The sequence below is a fragment of the Dipodomys merriami genome, unplaced genomic scaffold (genome assembly GCF_024711535.1).
Source record: "Dipodomys merriami isolate MVZ:Mamm:240054 unplaced genomic scaffold, mDipMer1.0.p SCAF_184, whole genome shotgun sequence".
NCBI classification, from domain to species: domain Eukaryota; kingdom Metazoa; phylum Chordata; class Mammalia; order Rodentia; family Heteromyidae; genus Dipodomys; species Dipodomys merriami.
In genome coordinates, this window is record NW_027203204.1 from 1,299,149 (window position 1) to 1,318,222 (window position 19,074).

General features: G+C 48.5%; 1 protein-coding gene across 5 annotated transcripts in view; it reads right to left on the bottom strand.

Annotated features, from left to right (window-relative positions):
• Positions 1 to 246: 246 nt before the first annotated feature.
• The window catches only part of LOC138830136 (cartilage acidic protein 1), a 145,989-nt gene continuing 127,161 nt past the window's right edge, over positions 247 to 19,074 (bottom strand). For 2 of the 5 annotated variants that reach the window (XM_070026553.1, XM_070026554.1), the window contains exons 9-15: positions 18,483 to 18,565; positions 17,241 to 17,341; positions 16,592 to 16,760; positions 7,415 to 7,560; positions 6,690 to 6,732; positions 4,381 to 4,524; positions 3,826 to 3,954 (exon numbers count right to left, since the gene is read on the bottom strand). In XM_070026553.1, the coding sequence (XP_069882654.1) occupies positions 3,836 to 3,954; positions 4,381 to 4,524; positions 6,690 to 6,732; positions 7,415 to 7,560; positions 16,592 to 16,760; positions 17,241 to 17,341; positions 18,483 to 18,565 (805 nt within the window). In that variant the 3' untranslated portion in view covers positions 3,826 to 3,835. Of the gene's footprint in view, positions 351 to 3,825; positions 3,955 to 4,380; positions 4,525 to 6,689; positions 6,733 to 7,414; positions 7,561 to 16,591; positions 16,761 to 17,240; positions 17,342 to 18,482; positions 18,566 to 19,074 lie in introns of those variants that run through there. The other 3 variants (XM_070026555.1, XM_070026556.1, XM_070026557.1) reach the window with 3 other exon arrangements.

Sequence of the window (19,074 nt, forward strand, 5' to 3'; positions counted from 1 at the left end):
TACTTCCTTGGGTGTCAATGACTTGGAGATTATAGCCTAAGGCTTAAGAACCCAGGCTATGAGTAGGTAGTTTGGGGTTTGGATCACACTGTTTGCTGCCTTAGCTAGCTGTAACCTTGGACAACTTATTCTTTCTGAGCTTTAGTTTCTTTGGTAATAAGAGAGACTAATAACATTTGTCTTGCAGGATGGGTGTGAAGATGAATGGAGACACATATGTAAAGTTCTTGGCATAGTGTGAGCATTCTGTAAATGTTAGCTCCTTCCCCGAGGATGTTCTTTTCTCTTCTTGCTTCTCATCTTTCCTCTGATGGCCTACCCTTTGACCCCTTCACTGTTCAACAGCAGTTCTGAAGAGGACAGAACAGGAGTTGGCATTATCTGTGGTGTTGTTAACTATCTCTAGCCCTCTTGCCCTGCTTCATCCTCCTTCCAGAATGTGCCTGTTGCTAAGGAGACACAGCATCCACTCTTGGCCTCTGTGTCTGGGCTTCTGGCAATACAAAAGAGCAAGACAATTGGTGACCTTGGGGAGGAAGTCAAGGGGGTGGCATTCGACTTGCGTCCTAGGCTGGGAGTCTGGGTAGTATATGGGTTTGAAATCTTCTGGAAGAGCTCAGCTGGTTCACTGAGAAAATGAAGTGTTCCTCTTTCTGTTTTCATGAGGCTCTTGGAGGCTTGTCTGTAGTTCTTGCTTGGGCCATCGTCCAGCAACACTGATCTGGATGTGATGCCCAGACCCTAGGAGGGGGCCATAGCAGCCAGAGTGACTCATAATCAAACTCCTGGCCCTCAGAATGGCACCTTCCCAGAGCAGGGCTGGCAACTGGGGGAATGCTGGAAGAGGCCTGTACATGATTTTTCCCCCTATTCTGTACCAGAGGAGGATGCCAAGATGGCCTGGTGAGGGTGCTCTCCCCATGGGCATGACCAGATCTCCCCGAGGGCTTGGACATGACCACAGAATGACTGCTTTGATCTAGGCCCTCTGGAGTCTCCATCTCTCCCTTCCTTCCTAGCCTTTGCTTCTGGGCAGCATAAAAGATTATGGATTTTTCCTAAACCTGTTGGTTGGTTGAAGAGAGAAGCAGTGGTAGTTTGTGGCATAGATGGAGGAGACAGACTGCCTAAGATCAAATCCTGCCTTTGTCTGTGCCAGCTGTGTGACCCTGACAAACCACTTAGCTTATCTGTGAAAGGAGGATAATTACAACACTTTCCTCTTGGGATTACTGTGAGGATTAAGCAAGTTGGTTCTTGTAGAGTTTAGATCCTACCCAAACACCTCAGGCTCACTAACTATAAGCTATTATTGTCATCTTAAGGAATGAATTCCTGGGAGAGACTGTGTTTTTAGAGAGAATAACATCATCATCCTCAATCAGGCTTTTCTTGAGCCTTGGGAAGTCTGGTAACATGGTCCCACCTTCCCACCAGCTGGAACAGAGTGTAACTCCTGAATTTGCGTCCTATCTCGGGGATCCATTTTATTACTTTCCTGCCTCTGAATCTGTCCGCTGTTTTTGTTGGAATCTTCAAGACCAGTCCAAGACAGCAAGGACGTCAGGCTCCTGAGTGAGACGAGGCAAGCTTTCCTCACATAGGAGGTTCTCAACAAATGCTTGTTGAATGCATACATAGATGAATGAATGAGTGAATGGTTCCTAGTATAGTGACCCTGTGTCTAGGGGATCTAGCTGGATTTTTAAAGAAAGTTCTTCAAGTTCTCCCTTCCCACCCTTGCACTTGGCTCTTCCATCTGGGCAAAGGAAAGGGAGGATGGAGACAGTAACCACATTATCTTTGTTTGCCATTGTGTGCCTAGAGCCCCTCTCAGTCCCTGGTGTGTAGCAGGCCTATGTATGATCAATATTTGTCGAATAGATGAATGAATCAAATGCAACCTTAATTCCGAGCTGTGCTCTTAACACTTGGGAGTCTTAAATTCCTCTTTGCAACTCACCTGGTCCACCACCAAGTGGGGCTGAAATGGTACAGATGGGCCACTCTCTTGTGTGAAATTCCATGTGTAGGAGTTCAGGGCCTGCTCTGAAGCTTGCTGTCGGTCCAGAGCTCCTGATGTCCTTGGCAGGCTGTTTTACTGGTTGTCCTGCTCTGTAGTTCTTGTGCCGTTGTATGTGTCCCAGTCAATGGGCCTTGTTATCTTGTCATTTACCACAATCACTGCACTTGGAACCGCTTCTCTGTGGGCTTTGGGTCTCTACTTATCTCATGATCTCAGACTCACTTGTTCATTTCTAAAAAGGCAGCAGCTTTCAGAATGGCCAGGGAATAATCTGAGCAATGACAAAGCTGCTTGTCACCCTACTGACAAGAGGGGATGATGGGAAAGGGATCAGCTGGCTCTGTGACCTTGGCAGAGTGACCTCGATCACTTCATCTCTCTGAGGCCCTTTTAGATCTGTAATTCAATGGCAATACTCAGGAATGAGCTTTCTAGAAGTGGAGCGATTTTTAAGTTGGTATATGCTTCTCCAAGAAATTGAGGCTGTTTTCATTTTAAAACTTTTCATTTATGCTCCTGTTCCAAGTGTAAAAACAGCACTCGCTACAAGGAATTCATATTTTGTGATTTATTGGGAGTATTATTATGATATCAGAAAAGAGTAGTTTTTTTGTTAAATATGTTTTTAAAAGGCTTGCTGCATTCCTAAAGTGTGGTTTTATTATATCTTGGAGCAACTTTTTTTTCCCCCATGAAGAATAGATCTGTGATTTATAATGCGCCTTTCCTACCCGAGGCTGGTCATGAAAGGATTCTGTGGCGTTACATCATCCCCAAAGGGTACTCTGGCTGCAGGAGCTTCCAGGTTTCTAAGCATATTGCAAAGACTGAATTGTAAAGTGCGTTCTAGAAATCAAGATTGCCTGAGACCAACTGTGTCTGTGTCCAGTCACACAGGGAGGGGTCAGAAAGGAAAAGGCCTTTAGGAAATAGCAGCCCAACTCTCTTGTCATTTAGATTAGGGAAACGGAAGCCCCAGAATGATTCATTCCACATCCCATGTCTGGACTAAGACCTACCCTCCCGAATGCTACATGCATTGTTACACACACACACAAACACCTAAGCCACTGCTTGTGCCTGGAGCTAGTGCTTTCTCTCTACAATGATTTGTTTTCCAAGCACCTTTGGTGGAAGAACCACCACGAACTCAGCATTCCAACCAGCACATACTTGCCTTGACATATTTTTCCCTCACCAGTTAGGTGTTAAGATCCAGCAGAGTGTTTATTGGCATAATTTCTTCAGAAAAGAGGCTGGAGGACTTAGCAAGTTTAAACTTCAACATTTTTATCAAGCCCTTTCCCTTTCCATCATCACCACCAACCCCAACCAGGCTTTTTTTTTTTTTTTTTAAACCACAGGAAGTCAGGGTGCACAAAGCAGCAACAGCATTGAGGTCAAACCAGCAGGCACCATGATACATGACTGAATCAACCAAGCAAGCAACCACCTGGAAGCCATCTTTGTGAAGGGCAAAATAAGATACAGAAGCTCCGATACAGAAAAGATGGGGCTCGCTTGATTTTTCTGAAGGAATGAGGGAGGTTGGGTGGGGTTCAGGACAGACTTTGCTTTTCTGTTTTCTCAGAAAACATGCAAAGAAGGGCTTCATAAAACAACTATGGTTGGATCAGTATCTCTCAAACGTCCCTTTTCAAAGATGGCCACCCCTGCTGTCCATTCAGAGGAAGCACACAGCAGAATCTACTGGGCATGGAGAGAAATAGGCAGCAGGAGAGAGATTTAGTTTTCCACAAAGGTTGTTAGTTTTGTTTTGTTTCGTTTTTTTTTCTTTATTGATGGGGTTTAAAGTGCATATAACTGAAGGCAAAGTCCAAGGCCTAGAGAAAGATATGAGGCCCGAGAAAGAGGCTCAGAGATTCTAAAGGCAGTCGAAGAATACCCACCTAAAAAGGCTACTTGAGCTGCAAAAAGAAGAGGGCAGGGACATAGAGAAAGGGGTGATGAAGGGGGTGGGATGGGAGTGGAGGGAGGAGTTTGGGAGAAAGAAGACAAGGAGCAGTCAGAAATTCAGCCAAAGGTGACTCTTAGGAGCTAGTTTATAGTCCAGCTATGAAAACATGGGCTGACCTCCAGGTAGAAACACTGTTTTAGGAGATATGAGAGTAGTGGTAGCCTTGGGCCAGGGCACAGCCCCCTAGGGCCCTGTGCTTGGTGGAGGTAGTGATAGGACTTCCCCAGGCTGCTGTGCTAGTTTTCACTGGAGATACAAAAGGAATCGGTGCAAACTCTCTCCATCCAGGAAATTCAGAGGCCAAGGATCCTACCCAGAATTCCTGAAGGGCAACTTCCCTTTGCTACCCTATGGAGGCCAGGGGAGCCCCACTCACCCACACAGGCTGTTCCATCTTCGTTGGGCTCATAGCCCCGATTGCACCTCTTGTTTGTCCGGCACCTGTAGCTTCCATAGGTGTTGACACACACAGGCTTGTCTCGAGGGCACACGAAAGGGAACTGGATGCATTCATTGGTGTCTGAAAAGTAAGAGAAGCCACTTAACAGGGAGGTGTGAGCTGTGGGTCCTAGCTTAGGCTCTGTCTGCCCATCCACTCACTCACTGTGGACATGTCTTTTCCTTTGGCCTCCATTTCCTCACCTGAATCTCCTTGGCTGCCCTCTATATTTGACTTCTCTATGTTTCAGGAGGAGGGGACAGTTATTGGACTAGTCCTGGGACTTCTCTTCCATCTCCCACTTTCCCTAGGTGATCTTTTCATATGTGGATGATTGCACATTTCCCGTCTCAGCCATAACCTCTCCTCTGGGCAAAGCTACATGATCCAATCACCAACAAGCTACTTGGCACCTGGATGTCTAATATACTCCTTAAACTTCTTATGTCCAAAATGGCACCCTAGATTTCCCTTAGCCCTTAAACTTCTGCCCACTACATCCATCTTCCCCAGCTACTTCGATATTACCACTAGCTATTCAGTTGTGCCAGTAGAAATCAGAGTGGTTCCCAAGTCCTCCCTTTCCTCACGCTGTGTACAGTCAGTCCCACAGCAGAGCCTGTCTGTTCTGCCCCAGCGCTCACCTCTCATCTGTCCATCTTTCTTACTCCTCTGCCACCATCTTATTCCCAGACCCTACCACCTCTTGCCTGGATTTATTTCTTCAGCAGCTGCTTTACTAGCCTCCTGGCCTCCACGCTTCCCTCCAATTCAGTCTGCAATTCAGCAGCCAGAGTGATCTTTTAAGAATGTAAATCACATCAGGTCACTGTCCTGCTCAGCTTCCAAGGGTCTTAAGAACAAAAATCTAGAGACTTAGAGTAACCTCAGACTCCTCATTGGCCTGGCCCTCTGCATCATCTCAGCATAGCGGCTACATGCCAGCCCCCTACATAGCCTCCGGCTTTCTGCTGTTGTTCTTCCCTCTGCCAGGAAAGCGATCCCCTCTGTTCTTCTGGAGCTGAAGTTTTCTTGCTAATCCTTGGGGTTTCTGCCCAGAGATTCCCTCTCTGGAAGCCCTCCAGAACAGTCTCCAGAGAGTACCTTGCTTATCAGGTTGTTAAACTGTCTTGCCTATCCATTCCATCAGAATGGATACCTGTCATGGTAGGTACTTGGCTACATTCCCAAGCCCAGCAGTATGCTTGGTGCCATGTAGGGGGCATATCAATGCTTGCTGGATGAGGAGGGGTTGGGTTGGCAGTCTGGAAGGGCCCTTCCAGAATATGCCTATACTGTTTTTAGCACAGGGCCATGATGGGGACACAGAAAATGTGTGTGGGGGGCTACCCTTGGCTTTTGTACTTCTTCATTTTCTGGTCCTTGATCTGAGTGAAGCCCTCCCCAGGAACAGTGCCTCTCTGCTCTGTACCTGTCCAAGTTCTTATCACCCCCAACTTAGACCATGCTGTCTCTAGGCTACCTTCTCAGACCTTTCCTAGACTGGTTTGGTGCCTCTGTTTGTGCTCCCCAGCTGCTGCCCTCACTCATTCCAGCCCTGATCCCATGTGTGGTCCTTGTTCTTCATTTGTGGGCCTCTCCACTGCCCGTAGGCTCCAAGGGGGCTGAGACTGGTTTCTTCCTTCTAAGGAAAGAGTAATTCTTGGCCTGGTTCCACTGCTGGCCATTGGGATAGAGGAGGTTGGGTTGGAAGTCTCTGGATGCTGAAATCCTAGGCTGCCACTTCCCATTACAGGTCATTGGGAAACTTTTGGAAGTTCACGGAACCCTCACACAGCTACCGCTTGGAAGCACCTTACCCAATACCGCACCAGCCTATAATCTTCTATCTCTCCATGACCATTCTCTGCTTCCTGTTTTTCCCCAATGTACCTAGCAATACCCTCAGCAATGCCTAGCCTTGCCAGCCAGCCTCCCTTGCTGGCTGATCCTCTGGAAGGCAATGACATGTGGCTGTTTCACCTCTGCCAGGGTGACACTTAACTACCATGATCTTTAACATCCACATGGTGGTGTGTCTCCTCCTCAGGTTTGTTCTCTTGGTATTCTTGGTGCCAAGTTGGTTGGCTGATCATTAATATTACTCCCTCCTCAGTAGTCATCTTGGCCAACTGGGGTCCAACAGAACCTTCCTCTCCTTCCTTTCGTTTCCCTCCCTCCCTTGTCTACACCCTGGACCTTGTTCCAGGTCAGGATGACACACCCTGGGGCCTGCAGGCACTCACCCATGCAATGGCCATTTTCCTGCTGGGAGAATCCTTGGCCACACTGTAAGTTGGGCAGAAGCAGAGACACTGGTGAGTTGAGAAGGTCCCATCTCAGATCCCTTCCTAGTCAGAGCCACAGAGCAGTTATCACTCTGACCTCAGTTCAAGGAACCTGGAGAAGCCTCTCCCTTTTCAGACCCTTGCCTTGCACTGAGAACGGGAGGGCTGGCTGGGATGGAGAGAACAAGAATGGGTGTGACTCAAACTCTGGCTCATTTTCCTGCCTATGGGATCCATGTACCTGAGCTGGAGCAGAGACTGGCCCAGAGCTGCTCCTCTGAGTCCTTTTCCCCAAGGCCCCACATTTAGGGCATATGAGGCCTCCCTAGAGACTTAGAAAGAACCAGGAGTCCAGGGGTCAGTTTTCAACCCTGCTCATAACTGGCTGTGTAGCTTCAGCTGGCCTTGGATGTTCTCTCTTGACCTCTGTTTTTCTCCTTTGTAAAATGGGTGGAAAGACATGTTCCCTGGCAAATCTCTGGGATTTCTATGAGAAGCAGAATGGATATGGGGGGCAGGGTGGGGGAGCAGTTATACCAACTACAAATAGAGGGATCATTGTGAAGCCTGCCTTTTGCTGAGACAATTTCCATTACTGGCCTCTGCCAAGTCTACAGATTAGCCTGTGGGGGTGGTGGGTGATGCTTGTTTTTCTGACAACGAGGCCAGATGCCTTGACCCACCTCCAGTGGGGCTGAGTCTTGAGGTTTGTCCTCCTCCCGGGGGTAGAGGATCTCCAGAACTGAGTTCATCTCTTTGCTGGCCACGCTGCGGCTCACCATCTTGCCATCTGGCCACGTCACCTCTACACTGCTGGCTTCATCCCTTCCTGGGGGAGGACGGAGAGAGGTCAGGAGCAGAAAGAGAAGGATGTTAGAGTATCAGCACCAAGGTGTTTCCTCATTGAATAAAAACACTAATTCACCAAAGGAGGATACTCTTAGGAGAGGAACACAAAGGCTTAATGGTAGGTGCATCTGATCAGATAAAATAATATCTATTGAAATGAACTCCAGGAAATGGAAACGAGTTTTTGTTTTTTTTTCCTTTGTTGCTGTTTTTTTTTTTTTTTGCCTTGTTTGTTCAAGGGGCAAAGGGTGTATAGAAATGGAGGGGCAGCTGGGCGCTGGTGGCTCATGCCTGTAATCCTAGCCACTCAGGAGGCTGAGATCTGAGGATCTCGGTTCAAAGCCAGCCCGGGCAGGAGAGACCGTGAGACTCCTATCTCCAATAAACCACCAGAAACCCGGAAGTGGTGCTGTAGCTCAAGTGGCAGAGCGCTCGCCTTAAGCTGAAGAGCTGAGGGACAGCACTCAGGCCCAGAGTTCAAGCTTCACAACCGATAAAAAAAAAAAAAAGAAAGAAAGAAAGAAAGAAATGGAGGGGCAAAGGGTGAACAAATATAGCAGTGGTACTCACTAGATACTGTTGAAAATGAACTATACAACTTGTGGGGGGGGGGACAGGAGGGAAAAACTAGGAGAAAGCAAGGGAAGGGGTGACATTAACCAAAAAGAAATGTATGTTTTACCTGACTAATGTAACCTTAATCCCTCTGTATATCACCTTTATAATAACAATTTTAAAAGGTAGGGGAATAAAGTGGGGGAAAAAAACCCTAATTCATGGAGCATTCTTCTAAGGGCTAGGGAAATGAATGAGACAGAGTTGAAGTTGCTCTTCCTCAGAGCAAAGCTGATCCATGGGATGTTTTGAGGAGCAAAGCCAATCCCCAGCAAGCTAGAGGCTTTCATTATATCCTGTCACTCTAGTGTCGCTGGCCAGGTGTGGCTGTTGAGTGACTTGGGACTAGAGTGACTGAGGAGCTGAATTTGAATTTTTTTTTACTTCAACAGATTTGCATTTAGCCATGCCCTGGCTAGTGCCTACTGCATTGGATTGCACCACTGTAGAACTTAACATTTTATCCAACAGACCAAGTGGTGTGAGACTGAATTTGGGATGGAAGGCTTGATTGTTGGCAAATTTTGGAAGTCTGGGGTTCAAATGTTGGCTCTACAGTTTACCTGGAATGTTGGAAAGGATACGGTGGGGAGCAGATGGCTAGGAGACATGGGGCCAACTTGTTGTGTACTCCTGGCTGCGCCTCTTATATTTCTGTTGATGGAACTCTGGTAGGGACCTGATCCTCTGTTGTCCCTGCTCTCCTGGGGCTTCCTATCTCCATGTGGGAGACTCTCCCCCTCCATGACAAACCAGCCAATCATGTCAGATATTGATAAGATCCATGAGGAAAACAGAAATAGAACAATAGGGTAGAGCCCCAGAGGATGCTTTGGGGACCCTTTTGTTCAGTGGTCAGTGATGACCTCTTGGGGAGGAATCCCTTGAGCTAAGCTCTAAAGACCTGGAAAAGATAGGTGGAAGGTGCTCCAGAAAGACCAGTCTGCAGAGTACAAAAGGTAACAGTGAAGCTCATGCAGCACTCGTGGTGAATCTATTTGCACACATCATCCCCAGAGCAACACACTACATACATCACTGGCAGAAAGCAGGTTGGAAAGATTTGTCAGGTGTTTAGGCATTGTCAAAGGCTGCCAGGCTCTTGCATAAGGAAGCAGGCGGGTCCCTGTGGCTAGGTCAGGCTAACAGGGATGGAAGGAGGACTCCAGCTTCCTCCTGATCACCTACCAGTGCAGACTAGAGGTGGGCATAGCGCTGGGGTGGGGCGGGGGTGCACAGGGTCTTGGAGCCTCCCTCAAATCCATGTGCTCTCCCAAACATTTATTCCTAGGTGAATAAAATAACACATCGCCCACTATTTTTCCCCCTGATGTATATATATATATATATATATATATATATATATATGTAGATACTGTTAGAAAACAAATTACACTTTCAAATGCTATTGAATTCATAATGTGTCTTGGTTATTACTATCCACCAATAGATTTGACAATGATAGCTACTGTGGGGGTGGAGGGCAGTCTGTGAAATGTTGGTGTGCAAAAAGGGTTCATGCATACTTCAGCAAAAGGGATTTGGGGCCATAGGGAAACTTTGAGGAGAATTCAGTGTAGACATCCACAGTGGGGCAAGGGCCAGCACCGCAGCCTGTGGAAGGAAAGGTGCCCGTGCATCATTCTCCCCGGCCCCCAGATGTCAGCTAAGAGCTTGCCACAGTTCCCAGCTTCCTGTCCTCCCTGTGCTTGATTTCCTTTTATTCTTCCCCTTGGCCTCTTCCTGGGACATTCCAGTGCTGCTGCTGCTGAGCAGGGAGTTCATGAGGGAGGACCAGCTCCAGCAGGCCGGCCCTCAGAGTCAGCGAGGTCTGCTCATGGGAGGGGAATGGAGGGAAGCTTCCTTAGTGTCCTCAAAGACTCTCTCCTCCCACATCCAGCATTCCTGGTTCTGAGTTTTTCTTTATCAAGCTGGAGGGACATCTTAAGGCCTTATCCTCCACTCCCTCTGCCTCAGGGAAGGAGGGGAATGGGGCTGGGGAGTGCCAACTGTAGATATTTCCCTGTTTTGAAGTAGAGTGTGTGAACATGAGTGTGTGTATGTGTGGGCACGGGGGCTGTCCCTTAACCAGGATGGATTATAGGTGTGAGCCACCAGTGCCTGGCTGAAGAAGAATCTTGAAATGCAAGGGATTTGGCGGGTTTTTTTTTTTTTTTTTTTTGGGTCCGGTCGTGGGGCCAGAACTCTGGGCCTGGGCGCTGTCCCTCAGCTCTTCAGCTCAAGGCTAGCACTCTACCACTTGAGCCACAGCGCCACTTCTGGCTTTTTTCTTTTTGCTTATGTGGTGCTGAGGAATCGAACCCAGGGCCTCAGGCATGCAAGGCAAGCACTCTACCACTGAGCCACCTTCCCAGCCCCGGATTTGGCGTTTTTTAAGGGTAAACAGTGCTCCAATCAAGAAGCATATATAAAAAGCAAACGTTTTCTGTTAAAAAAAAAAAAAAGGGAGACAAAGGGGAAAAAAAGCAAATGTTTCTCACCTAAGCCAACAGAACAGCTTCATGAATACATTCTGCAGGCTGACTGAAGCCACAAATAACTCCAAAGAGTTGCCGAATGTTCACAGGCTGCCGCAGATTTACAGCCTGCACTGGGCTGTGCCCTCCCTCCCTCCAGACCTAGGTAGTGAGTGAGCCTGGGAAGCCACAAGAAGACCCCACCTTCAATGCTCATTATTCTTCTGGCCTGCCCATCCTCACTGGTCTCTATTTCTTCATCTGAAGCTGCAGGCACTGGCCCACAGCTCCAGTGCCCTGGGACAAGAGCACTGCCCTGCTCGCTGGTCACCATCCTCACTCTTAGGTATCAAGCTAAAGGGCTTCCCTTGGTAGAATGGTGGACACTGACAATGCACCTCAATCTGTAATAAGTGCTTTATGTGTTAATACAAAGGATCCTCACAATACCCCAGAGGGAGGGGCTAGTTCTGTAATATCCATATTCCAGATGGGAACATTGAGGCCTGAAGAGAATTGTCCAGGCATTCGGCAAAGGTCTGTGTGACCCCAGAGCCTGTATCTGCTGTACCCTTATTAGACGGCTCACCCTATCTCCACACCCAGCAGCTACCCAAGCATTTTGCAGAGATCTAGGATTCAGCAGTGAAAGAGAAAGATCCAGGTTTCATTCTGGAGGAAATGAATCTCATGGGCACCATGGGTATATAATGAACTGGAAGGTGTAGCAGTCACACTGGTACTTGATGAGAGAGGCTGGCCATTTCACTTGGGTGTTGTAGGAAGGATAAGAGTTTGTGAGACGGCTTCAGGAAGGAGGGAGCCCTCCAGGCAGAAGAAACAGCCGGAGTAGAAGTGAAGAAGTTTGAGAGGGCATGTTGTATTTGAAGATGGAGACGTTCAAAGTGTGGAAAGCAAAGGGTGAAGGACAGGATTCTTGGGAGAGACTTCGGAGGCTTGTGAGGTGGGCATTTCATGCCCATTCTCTGGATGTGAACATTAAGGCTTACTGAGGTAAAGTGACTTGCAGATGTCTAAGCTAATCTGGAACCTATGCTCCTATCTTAGGCAGGCTGATCCCATTTCCCCAGGCTACTAGAGAGACTTCTCCAATGTTGACAAAGTTGCACAATTGAGGCACTCTGAACTCCCCCACTCTGGGCTCCCCCAGCTAGGCCTGTGTACAGGGGAGGGGCCTGAAGAAGAAGGCCCATTCAATAGTAAAGACACAGGTCAGGAGGAGCAGGGAGTTGCCTTTGGCTTTTAAAGGACAAAGGCCAAGGAGAACTGTGCTTTTCACAAGAATTACCAGCAAAACAGATGGCGAGAATATAGTTGGTGGAATATTTTTGCACTTTAATAAAGCAATTTTTATGTGGGCCACTGAATTTTCCTCCCCTAAATGAGTACCAGCCGGCTTGGAGGCAGCTCTGAGTCACAGTAAACAATTAGCTGAAAGGAAGGGGTGTGGGGAGTCAAGGGGGGGGTACATTGTCAATGCCAGGGGTGGGCAGCCTGAGTGGGTGACCCCAGTGGTGGCCAGCAGGGGCAAGTGGATTCATGGCGCTTGTTTGTATTTGCTGGGTTTCGTGGTGAGCTGGCTCAGCCCATTGCCATGGTGGGAGGTGGAGCGCCAGGGTGGGAGACTTGCAGGGGCAGCTCTGTGGGGGCTGGGGGCAGGCATCCAACACTGCTAGAAGCAGAGAACCTTATTTATGAAGCTGGCAGGTGGTCTGTACCCAGGAGGGGCACGGACAGGCCAGGGCAGCTGCAGAGGAACTGCAGAACGTGACCAGGGACTCCCCTGAGCAGGAGCAGGTCTGCTGTGAAGGGAGCATTATGCACAGTGGAATGGGCTCCTGGGAGGCCTGGAGGACAAAGCTAGGCTAAGGTTCTGAGTTTTTATTATGGTGCAGTGCAGCCAGGCTCCAGGGAGGGAGGTGGGGAGTGTGGGAGGGAGGGGGGGGGCTCTAGGTCCTCTGGAGTTGCTCACACAGGTCTAGCAAAGGCCTGAAACATTCGGAGAGGCACCTGCCAGCAGGTGGTGAGTGCAACCCTGAGCCTGAGGCCAGACCTATGGGGGAAGAAAGGGCTGAGAAGGTAGTGGATGTGCTCATACCAGTCCAGCAGGAGGAGACAGCTGGGAGGGAGGACAGATATGGATGCTCAGAGGTGAGCTGGAGCATCCTGCATGCTGACAAGAGAGGGCTTCCTGCAGCCTTTTCCTCTCAGATATGGCCTCTGGGCCCAGCCTCCGCCCACTGTCCTTGCAGCCACACAAAGCTCTAAGGCAGGCCTCCTCTCTCAGACTCATATTTTGGACCGCCCCTTTCTCACCTCAGACTTCTCAGAACTGGAAACAATCTGGCTGTCCATCAACAGGGGACTTGGGAAATAAATTATGAATGCTACCACACAGTGAAATACTTTGTGAGACTTGGAGTGATGGCCAGGATGTATTGTTAAGAGAAGGAAAATGGCAAGTTATCAGAACGAGTGGAAGAATATCAGTACAGGGGCATGAACTCCAGGCTTGTACTCTCGCTTGACATTTTTGTTCACACCGGGTGCTCTACCACTTGAGACATACCTCTGCTTCAGCTTTTTGCTGATTAACTGGAAGTAGGAGTCTTGAGGATTTGTCTGCCTGAGCTGGGTTTGAACCGTAATTCACAGATCTAAGCCTCCTGAGTAGTTAAGGATTATAGATGTGAGCCACCAATGTCCAGCATTTTTGTTTTTTAAAAAATCTCAAGTAGTTCTGTGTGTATGTGTAAATATATATATATATATATATATATATATATATATATATATATATATTGCATGTGATAAGAGCATATCAAATGCACAGACAGAACTGTGGAAGGCCAACCTGGGACTTGTATTTGAAGTTACCCATCTTCTCCCTCCCTTTTCTAGCCTTCCACCCCCTCCCTCCCTTTCCTAGCCTTCCACCCCTTAGTCTTTTCTTCATAGTACTTGATGTCATCTTAGCATTTTATATTTTCACCTGTTTAGTATGTTCATTGTTTATTCCATGTTTTTCTTCCTCCTCCTAGAATACAAGAGTACTCAGGGCCAGGCTCTTTGTCAAGTTATTCCTGGGCACATAGCTATTCAGTAAACATGAAGAGAAGTATTGGGGGAGGGTGAGTGGGGAAATGTTTATTTTTTACTTAATATTCCAGACACAATGGTGAGATTGTGGGTGATTTTTTTCTTCCTTTTTATGATTTGCTGTACCATCTAATTTTCCTATCAATATGCATTGTTCTCACAATCAGGAGAAGCGGTTGAAAAGGCTTCTAACAATGAGCGTCAACATGGCTCCTGCAGGGTTCCTGGTTTAGGGATGCTGCCCCTGTAGCGGACAATGCTGCCTTTGGCTTTCCTGGCTGTGGAGATACCCCTCTGTTCACCTTGCCCTGGGAGACCTCAGACAGCTTGGCCTGGAGCTAGTTTCTAGGCTTGGTTCTCAGCCTTTGTACTGAACACTCCCACCTCTGAGTCTTGTCTAAGGCAGTCTGGCTCCCGAATAGTCTCAGTTGCCGGCCCTGCCTTCCAAATTCCCTTCCTACTTCTGTATCTGCTCTTACTTCCTTGAGAAAGCTACCCAGAGTAGAGCTAATTTCTCTTGCTCCATCCTCTCAGTGCTTCTGGCTGGTGTGGCAGTGTGTCCACATCTGCCTTGCATGTTAGTTCCTGGGTCCACCTTTCCTTGTACTGTGCTGTGGTGGGTCTGGAGGGTATGTCTCTGCCTCTCCCATGGTCCCCAGGCCCTGCTTCTGTCTCTCTTCCTTTCTTCACTCTTCCCCAATACCTGGCCTTCCCCACCAGCTTCCTTTCTTCCTGCTCCACTACTGCGTTCCTTCAGCAGTCAGGAAGGCCTCATTGCACCTGCCCACCTGCCTTGCGGAATCCCAGGCTGTTGGTCCTGCCCAGCTGTTCAGGAGAATCACTGCTGTTCTCACCTGACACCCACAGGCCTCTCTTTGAGAGCAGTCTTCCTCCAAATGCCCTTCTGAGGGGAGCTCTGATTTGTCAGAGGATCCTGGGGCACTCCTTGGATAGTTTGAGCTAGAGTTTAAACCAAGAATAAATCCCATGGCCTTGCAAAATGGCAAGAGCTGGTATCAGGAGAGCTCTAGCCAGGTGAACATCTCCTGAGTGAAAGAGCACCCTGGATCATTCCAAGTGACCCAGCCAGGTTGCCCAGTTGAGGAAGTAGTTCTGTTAGCAGGAGAAGGTTCTGGATAGAAGGATCCAGAAGAGCACATGATGCATACCACTAAATAGCCCAGGCAGCCCAGGGGATGTGGGACAAACAACCTGAACTACTGTCTTGGTCTCACCACTGATTTTCTCTGCAAGCCTCAATTTCCTTTTCTGTCCAATGGTGTAGAGTGTGATATCCAGCCTGACATCTGGATGAGCATGCTACGTATAGACCCTGAAAGCCACCTTGGTACTTGGATGGCCTCCCTTGGGTCTCTGGTAACTGCGGGGAGGTGGATCTCTAGGAAGAAAGACAAGCTGAAAGAGCAGCTATTGGGGAGATGTTAGGATTGGTGTTGTAGCAAGTCAGGAACTCAGACTACAGTGGCCACAGCTCTCCCTACTTTCTGTAGGTGTAATCTGAGGCAATTTACATCACTCAAGCATCAGTGTCCTGACATGGCCTGTGAAGTGTGGATTATATCGAATTCATAGTTATAGTAAAAATGGATAGACTATCATCTATGCAAAGCACTTACCCAGGCCTGGCACTTATTAAGTGCTCTATAAATACTTTCTACTGCTATTTTGTAAGAAGACTGTATTTAAAAGCTTCTGTACCTTTAGGGCCAGCATGGGCAGTGGCTGTCTGAGGGGGGACAGCTGTCCCAAACTCAGGCCAACCCTCTAGCTATAAGAGCTTTAGAACATGCTCATATAACAAGGCCCTGGGTCCCTTAAATACTTATTGCTGCCTTTTCAGAATACACAATTACTGTGTGTACCCAATAAAATTTAGAACACACACACACACACACACATACATATGGGAGAAAATAAAACCACACCCTTGAGCAGGCCTGGGTTTGAATCCCAGCATTGCTATCTAGCTACCATGTGATTCTAGGCATGGCTCATTCATCAAGCCTGATCTTTACTTTTCCTACTTGTAAAATGGAGATGGTAATGCCCATCTCAGGGTAGTCATGAGGACCAATGAAATAACAAGAATAAAAATGCCCAGCACTGGGAGTGGTTCAAGTGGTCAAGAGCCTGCTTAATACTAAGTATAAGGCCCTGAGTTCAAATCGTAGTGCTGCCAAAAGAACTGCCAGCGCTGTGCCCATAGTAATGAGTTCACACTTACTTTAATTTCTTTGTTTTATTTCTAGGCACATATAATGTGTGCATAATATTAACACTGCTATAGGTTTATTAATTGGAGCACATATGCCTAATCTTTTTATATTAAAATCATATCACTTCATGAGGTGCTAACATATGGGAAGGTATCTGGAGTGAAGTGAGGAATGGTCAATTCAATTGCTTTCTGAGCTTTTGTGTTTTAGTAATGAGACTTCTGACTTCCTGTCCTCATGCTTCTGAGACTTTGTTTTTTTCTATTCGAACTCTATGAACTCGGTATAATCCACACTTCACAGGTCATGTCAGGATACAGAGGCTTTGGGGCAGGGACTCCTACAAGCCAGTTAGAATCCTAGCCAGTTTTTCCAACTCCCTTTCCCTTGAGCTTGGGTTCATCAGAGCAAGCAGGCCTTGACTTCATAGCAGGTGTCCGCCGTGCTGGCACAGTGAAAGGGTGTCTGGAAGATGCTTTGGCTGTGGGAAGTGGAGTCACACACAGGCTACAGGGCTCAGTTTCAGGACCCACTCACTGTTTCCCCCTGAGCCCCTACTCACCCAGGCCGAAGTGCGCCACAGGCTCCATCTCACACAGGTATCCTGAACCCCCATCGATGATCCTCAGGTGGGCCCCACTTTTCTTGGTGTAGAGCACTACCTTGGCCCCCCTGGCAAAGGCCCCAAACCGAGAGCGTGGTACCACTCGCAGCCAGTTGTTGCTGAAGCCCTGCAGGTAGGGAAGAGGATGGGCATCAGCGAGGTGTGTGGGCAGAGCAGGAAGCAAGGATGCTGGGAGGGAAAAGGGAAGAGAGGAGAGCAGAGGAAGGAGAGGAAAGAAAGAGAAAGAAGAGGAGGAAGAGGAGGAGAGCAGGGGCAGAGGAAGAAGAGATAAAGAGGAAGCTGGACAAGAAAGAAGAACACCACAAGGGAAAATTGCTGAAAGGAAGAGGGAAAAGCCAAGAGGCTGAAAAAGAACAGTTTTGGCAGAGAAATGGGGAGGAAGGCAGAGGGGCCAAGGACTTCTCCCAGGAGGCAGTCTTTCCTGAGGTTTACTGTACTACAGGGAATTTACTTGCTCCTAGGCAGCTGGATTTCCATTTCCTACAATGCTGACCAGCAAGCATCCTAGGCTTCTGTGCCCTCATCAACCCTTGGTCCCAGGGAGCATACGGGCTGGGAGCTACAGAATCCTGAGGTCCAGGCATACCTGATTTCCCCGGAAGACGGACAGTGGCTGAGCCATAGATTCTCCATGGGACAAGATGAGGTCCAGCATCCCATCTCCATCAAAATCTGTCACCACGCCTCCTAGAAACAACACAGATTTCACCTTTGGCCACCAGCCAGCAGAACCAGGGAACAGGGACTCTCAGGCAAGTGCAGTGACCACAGCCCTGTGCAGTGATCACAGTGACCTCACGCCTGGAGTTTATGGAACAAGAGTTCCCTTTCTTACCATGGGTGTATGTCACAGGAAACGTGGGTGCAAATAACCTAACCACTGGTCTTTCTGTTAGGGATTGAATAATATACCATAATATAGGTTTGTTGTTGTTGTTGTTGTTGCAATTTATCAAGTGTTTGCACATATACTTTCTCTGTGTGGTCCTCTTTCTTTTCCCTTCCTTCCTTCCTTCCTTCCTTCCTTCCTTCCTTCCTTCCTTCCTTCCTTCCTTCCTTCCTTCCTTCCTTCCTCCCTCCCTCCTTCCCTCCCTCCCTCCCTCTCTCTCCCCCCCTCTCTTTTTCTTTCTTTCTTTTGCTGGTCCTTGGGCTTTAATTCTGGGCCTGGGCACTGTCTCTGCTCAAGGTGAGCACTCTACCATTTAAGCCACAGTGCCACTTCTGGCTTTTTTGAGTAGTTTATTGGAGAATTTCACAGAGTTTCCTGCTCAGGCTGGGTTCAAATCACAACCCTCACATCTCAGCCTCCTGAGTAGTTAGGATTACAGGCATGAGCCACTGGTGCCCAGCCTGTCTGGTCCTCTTTACAACTCAGAAAGGCATGTGGGTCAGACAAGCCTCATTTTATTCAAAACAAGACTTGGCAGAACTGGGTGTAGGGTTTGAATGCTCTTTGTCTGACACCAAGCTGAATGCCAGGAGGTGATGGGTTAGATGCAGGACCCCTGCTGGAGAGAAGTGTCGCATCCTCTGCTTTTTTTTATTCCCACCCTTTAACACAACGAATAAAGCTGCTGGCCACAGATCCACAGATTCCTCCACCCCCAGCAGCTCTGAGGAAGAAGGCACCACACCTCTTCTGCCTTCTGCCTGGCAGTGCCCAGGCTCATTCCTCTACTCTCCTACCCCTGCCCTTGGGTGTCAGCCCTCACTGTGGCAGCGACAGGAGGAGCCCTTCAAAGAAATGGCTGCCCTGCCCCTCCTATGCTTATCCCAAGGTATGGACAGCACAGAGACAAGACTGAGCCCAAGTGCCCAGGGGTCTTACCTGTGCCCCTGCCCTCAGGCTCCAGAGCATCACCTGGATTGAGTTCCTCGATGAGGGGATCTCCGTGCTCCCTGTGGATGACTCTGCAGAGAGACAGACTTGTTCTGATGAGTCCCCACAGGGCCCTTAGGCCTAGAGGCCAAGTCATTCCATTCTGTCCCCTGGGTAGCCACAGGTGCCTGTACAAGCCGCCACCTGGATGCCCATGAGCCTCTCTGATGGTTCCCTTCTTAGGTTTTAATTTATGTTGGTAAATATTGATTTTTCCTTCTCTAATGGATGAATTATAGACAGCCTGGGGAAGGGCAGCTGACGGATGGAGAAGGGCCGGGGCACAACTACCTTCAACTCACCTTCACTCTCCTTTGAGAGGCCCTGGCATTCTCGGTCCTGGAAACGGCCCCCAGCTCAAGCCCATCCAGTTTTCCCTCCTCAGGCCCTCCCTGGCTGACCGTCCTTCTGGCAGCCATCCCTGCCTCCTTTATTGCCTTTCTGGCCTTTATCGCTTTCTGCCTGTATTAGCACTGTGGAAGAACGCATCTTATCTCCTGGCTGGTGTGTGAGCTCTCTGCCGGCTGGCCCTTGGTATTAT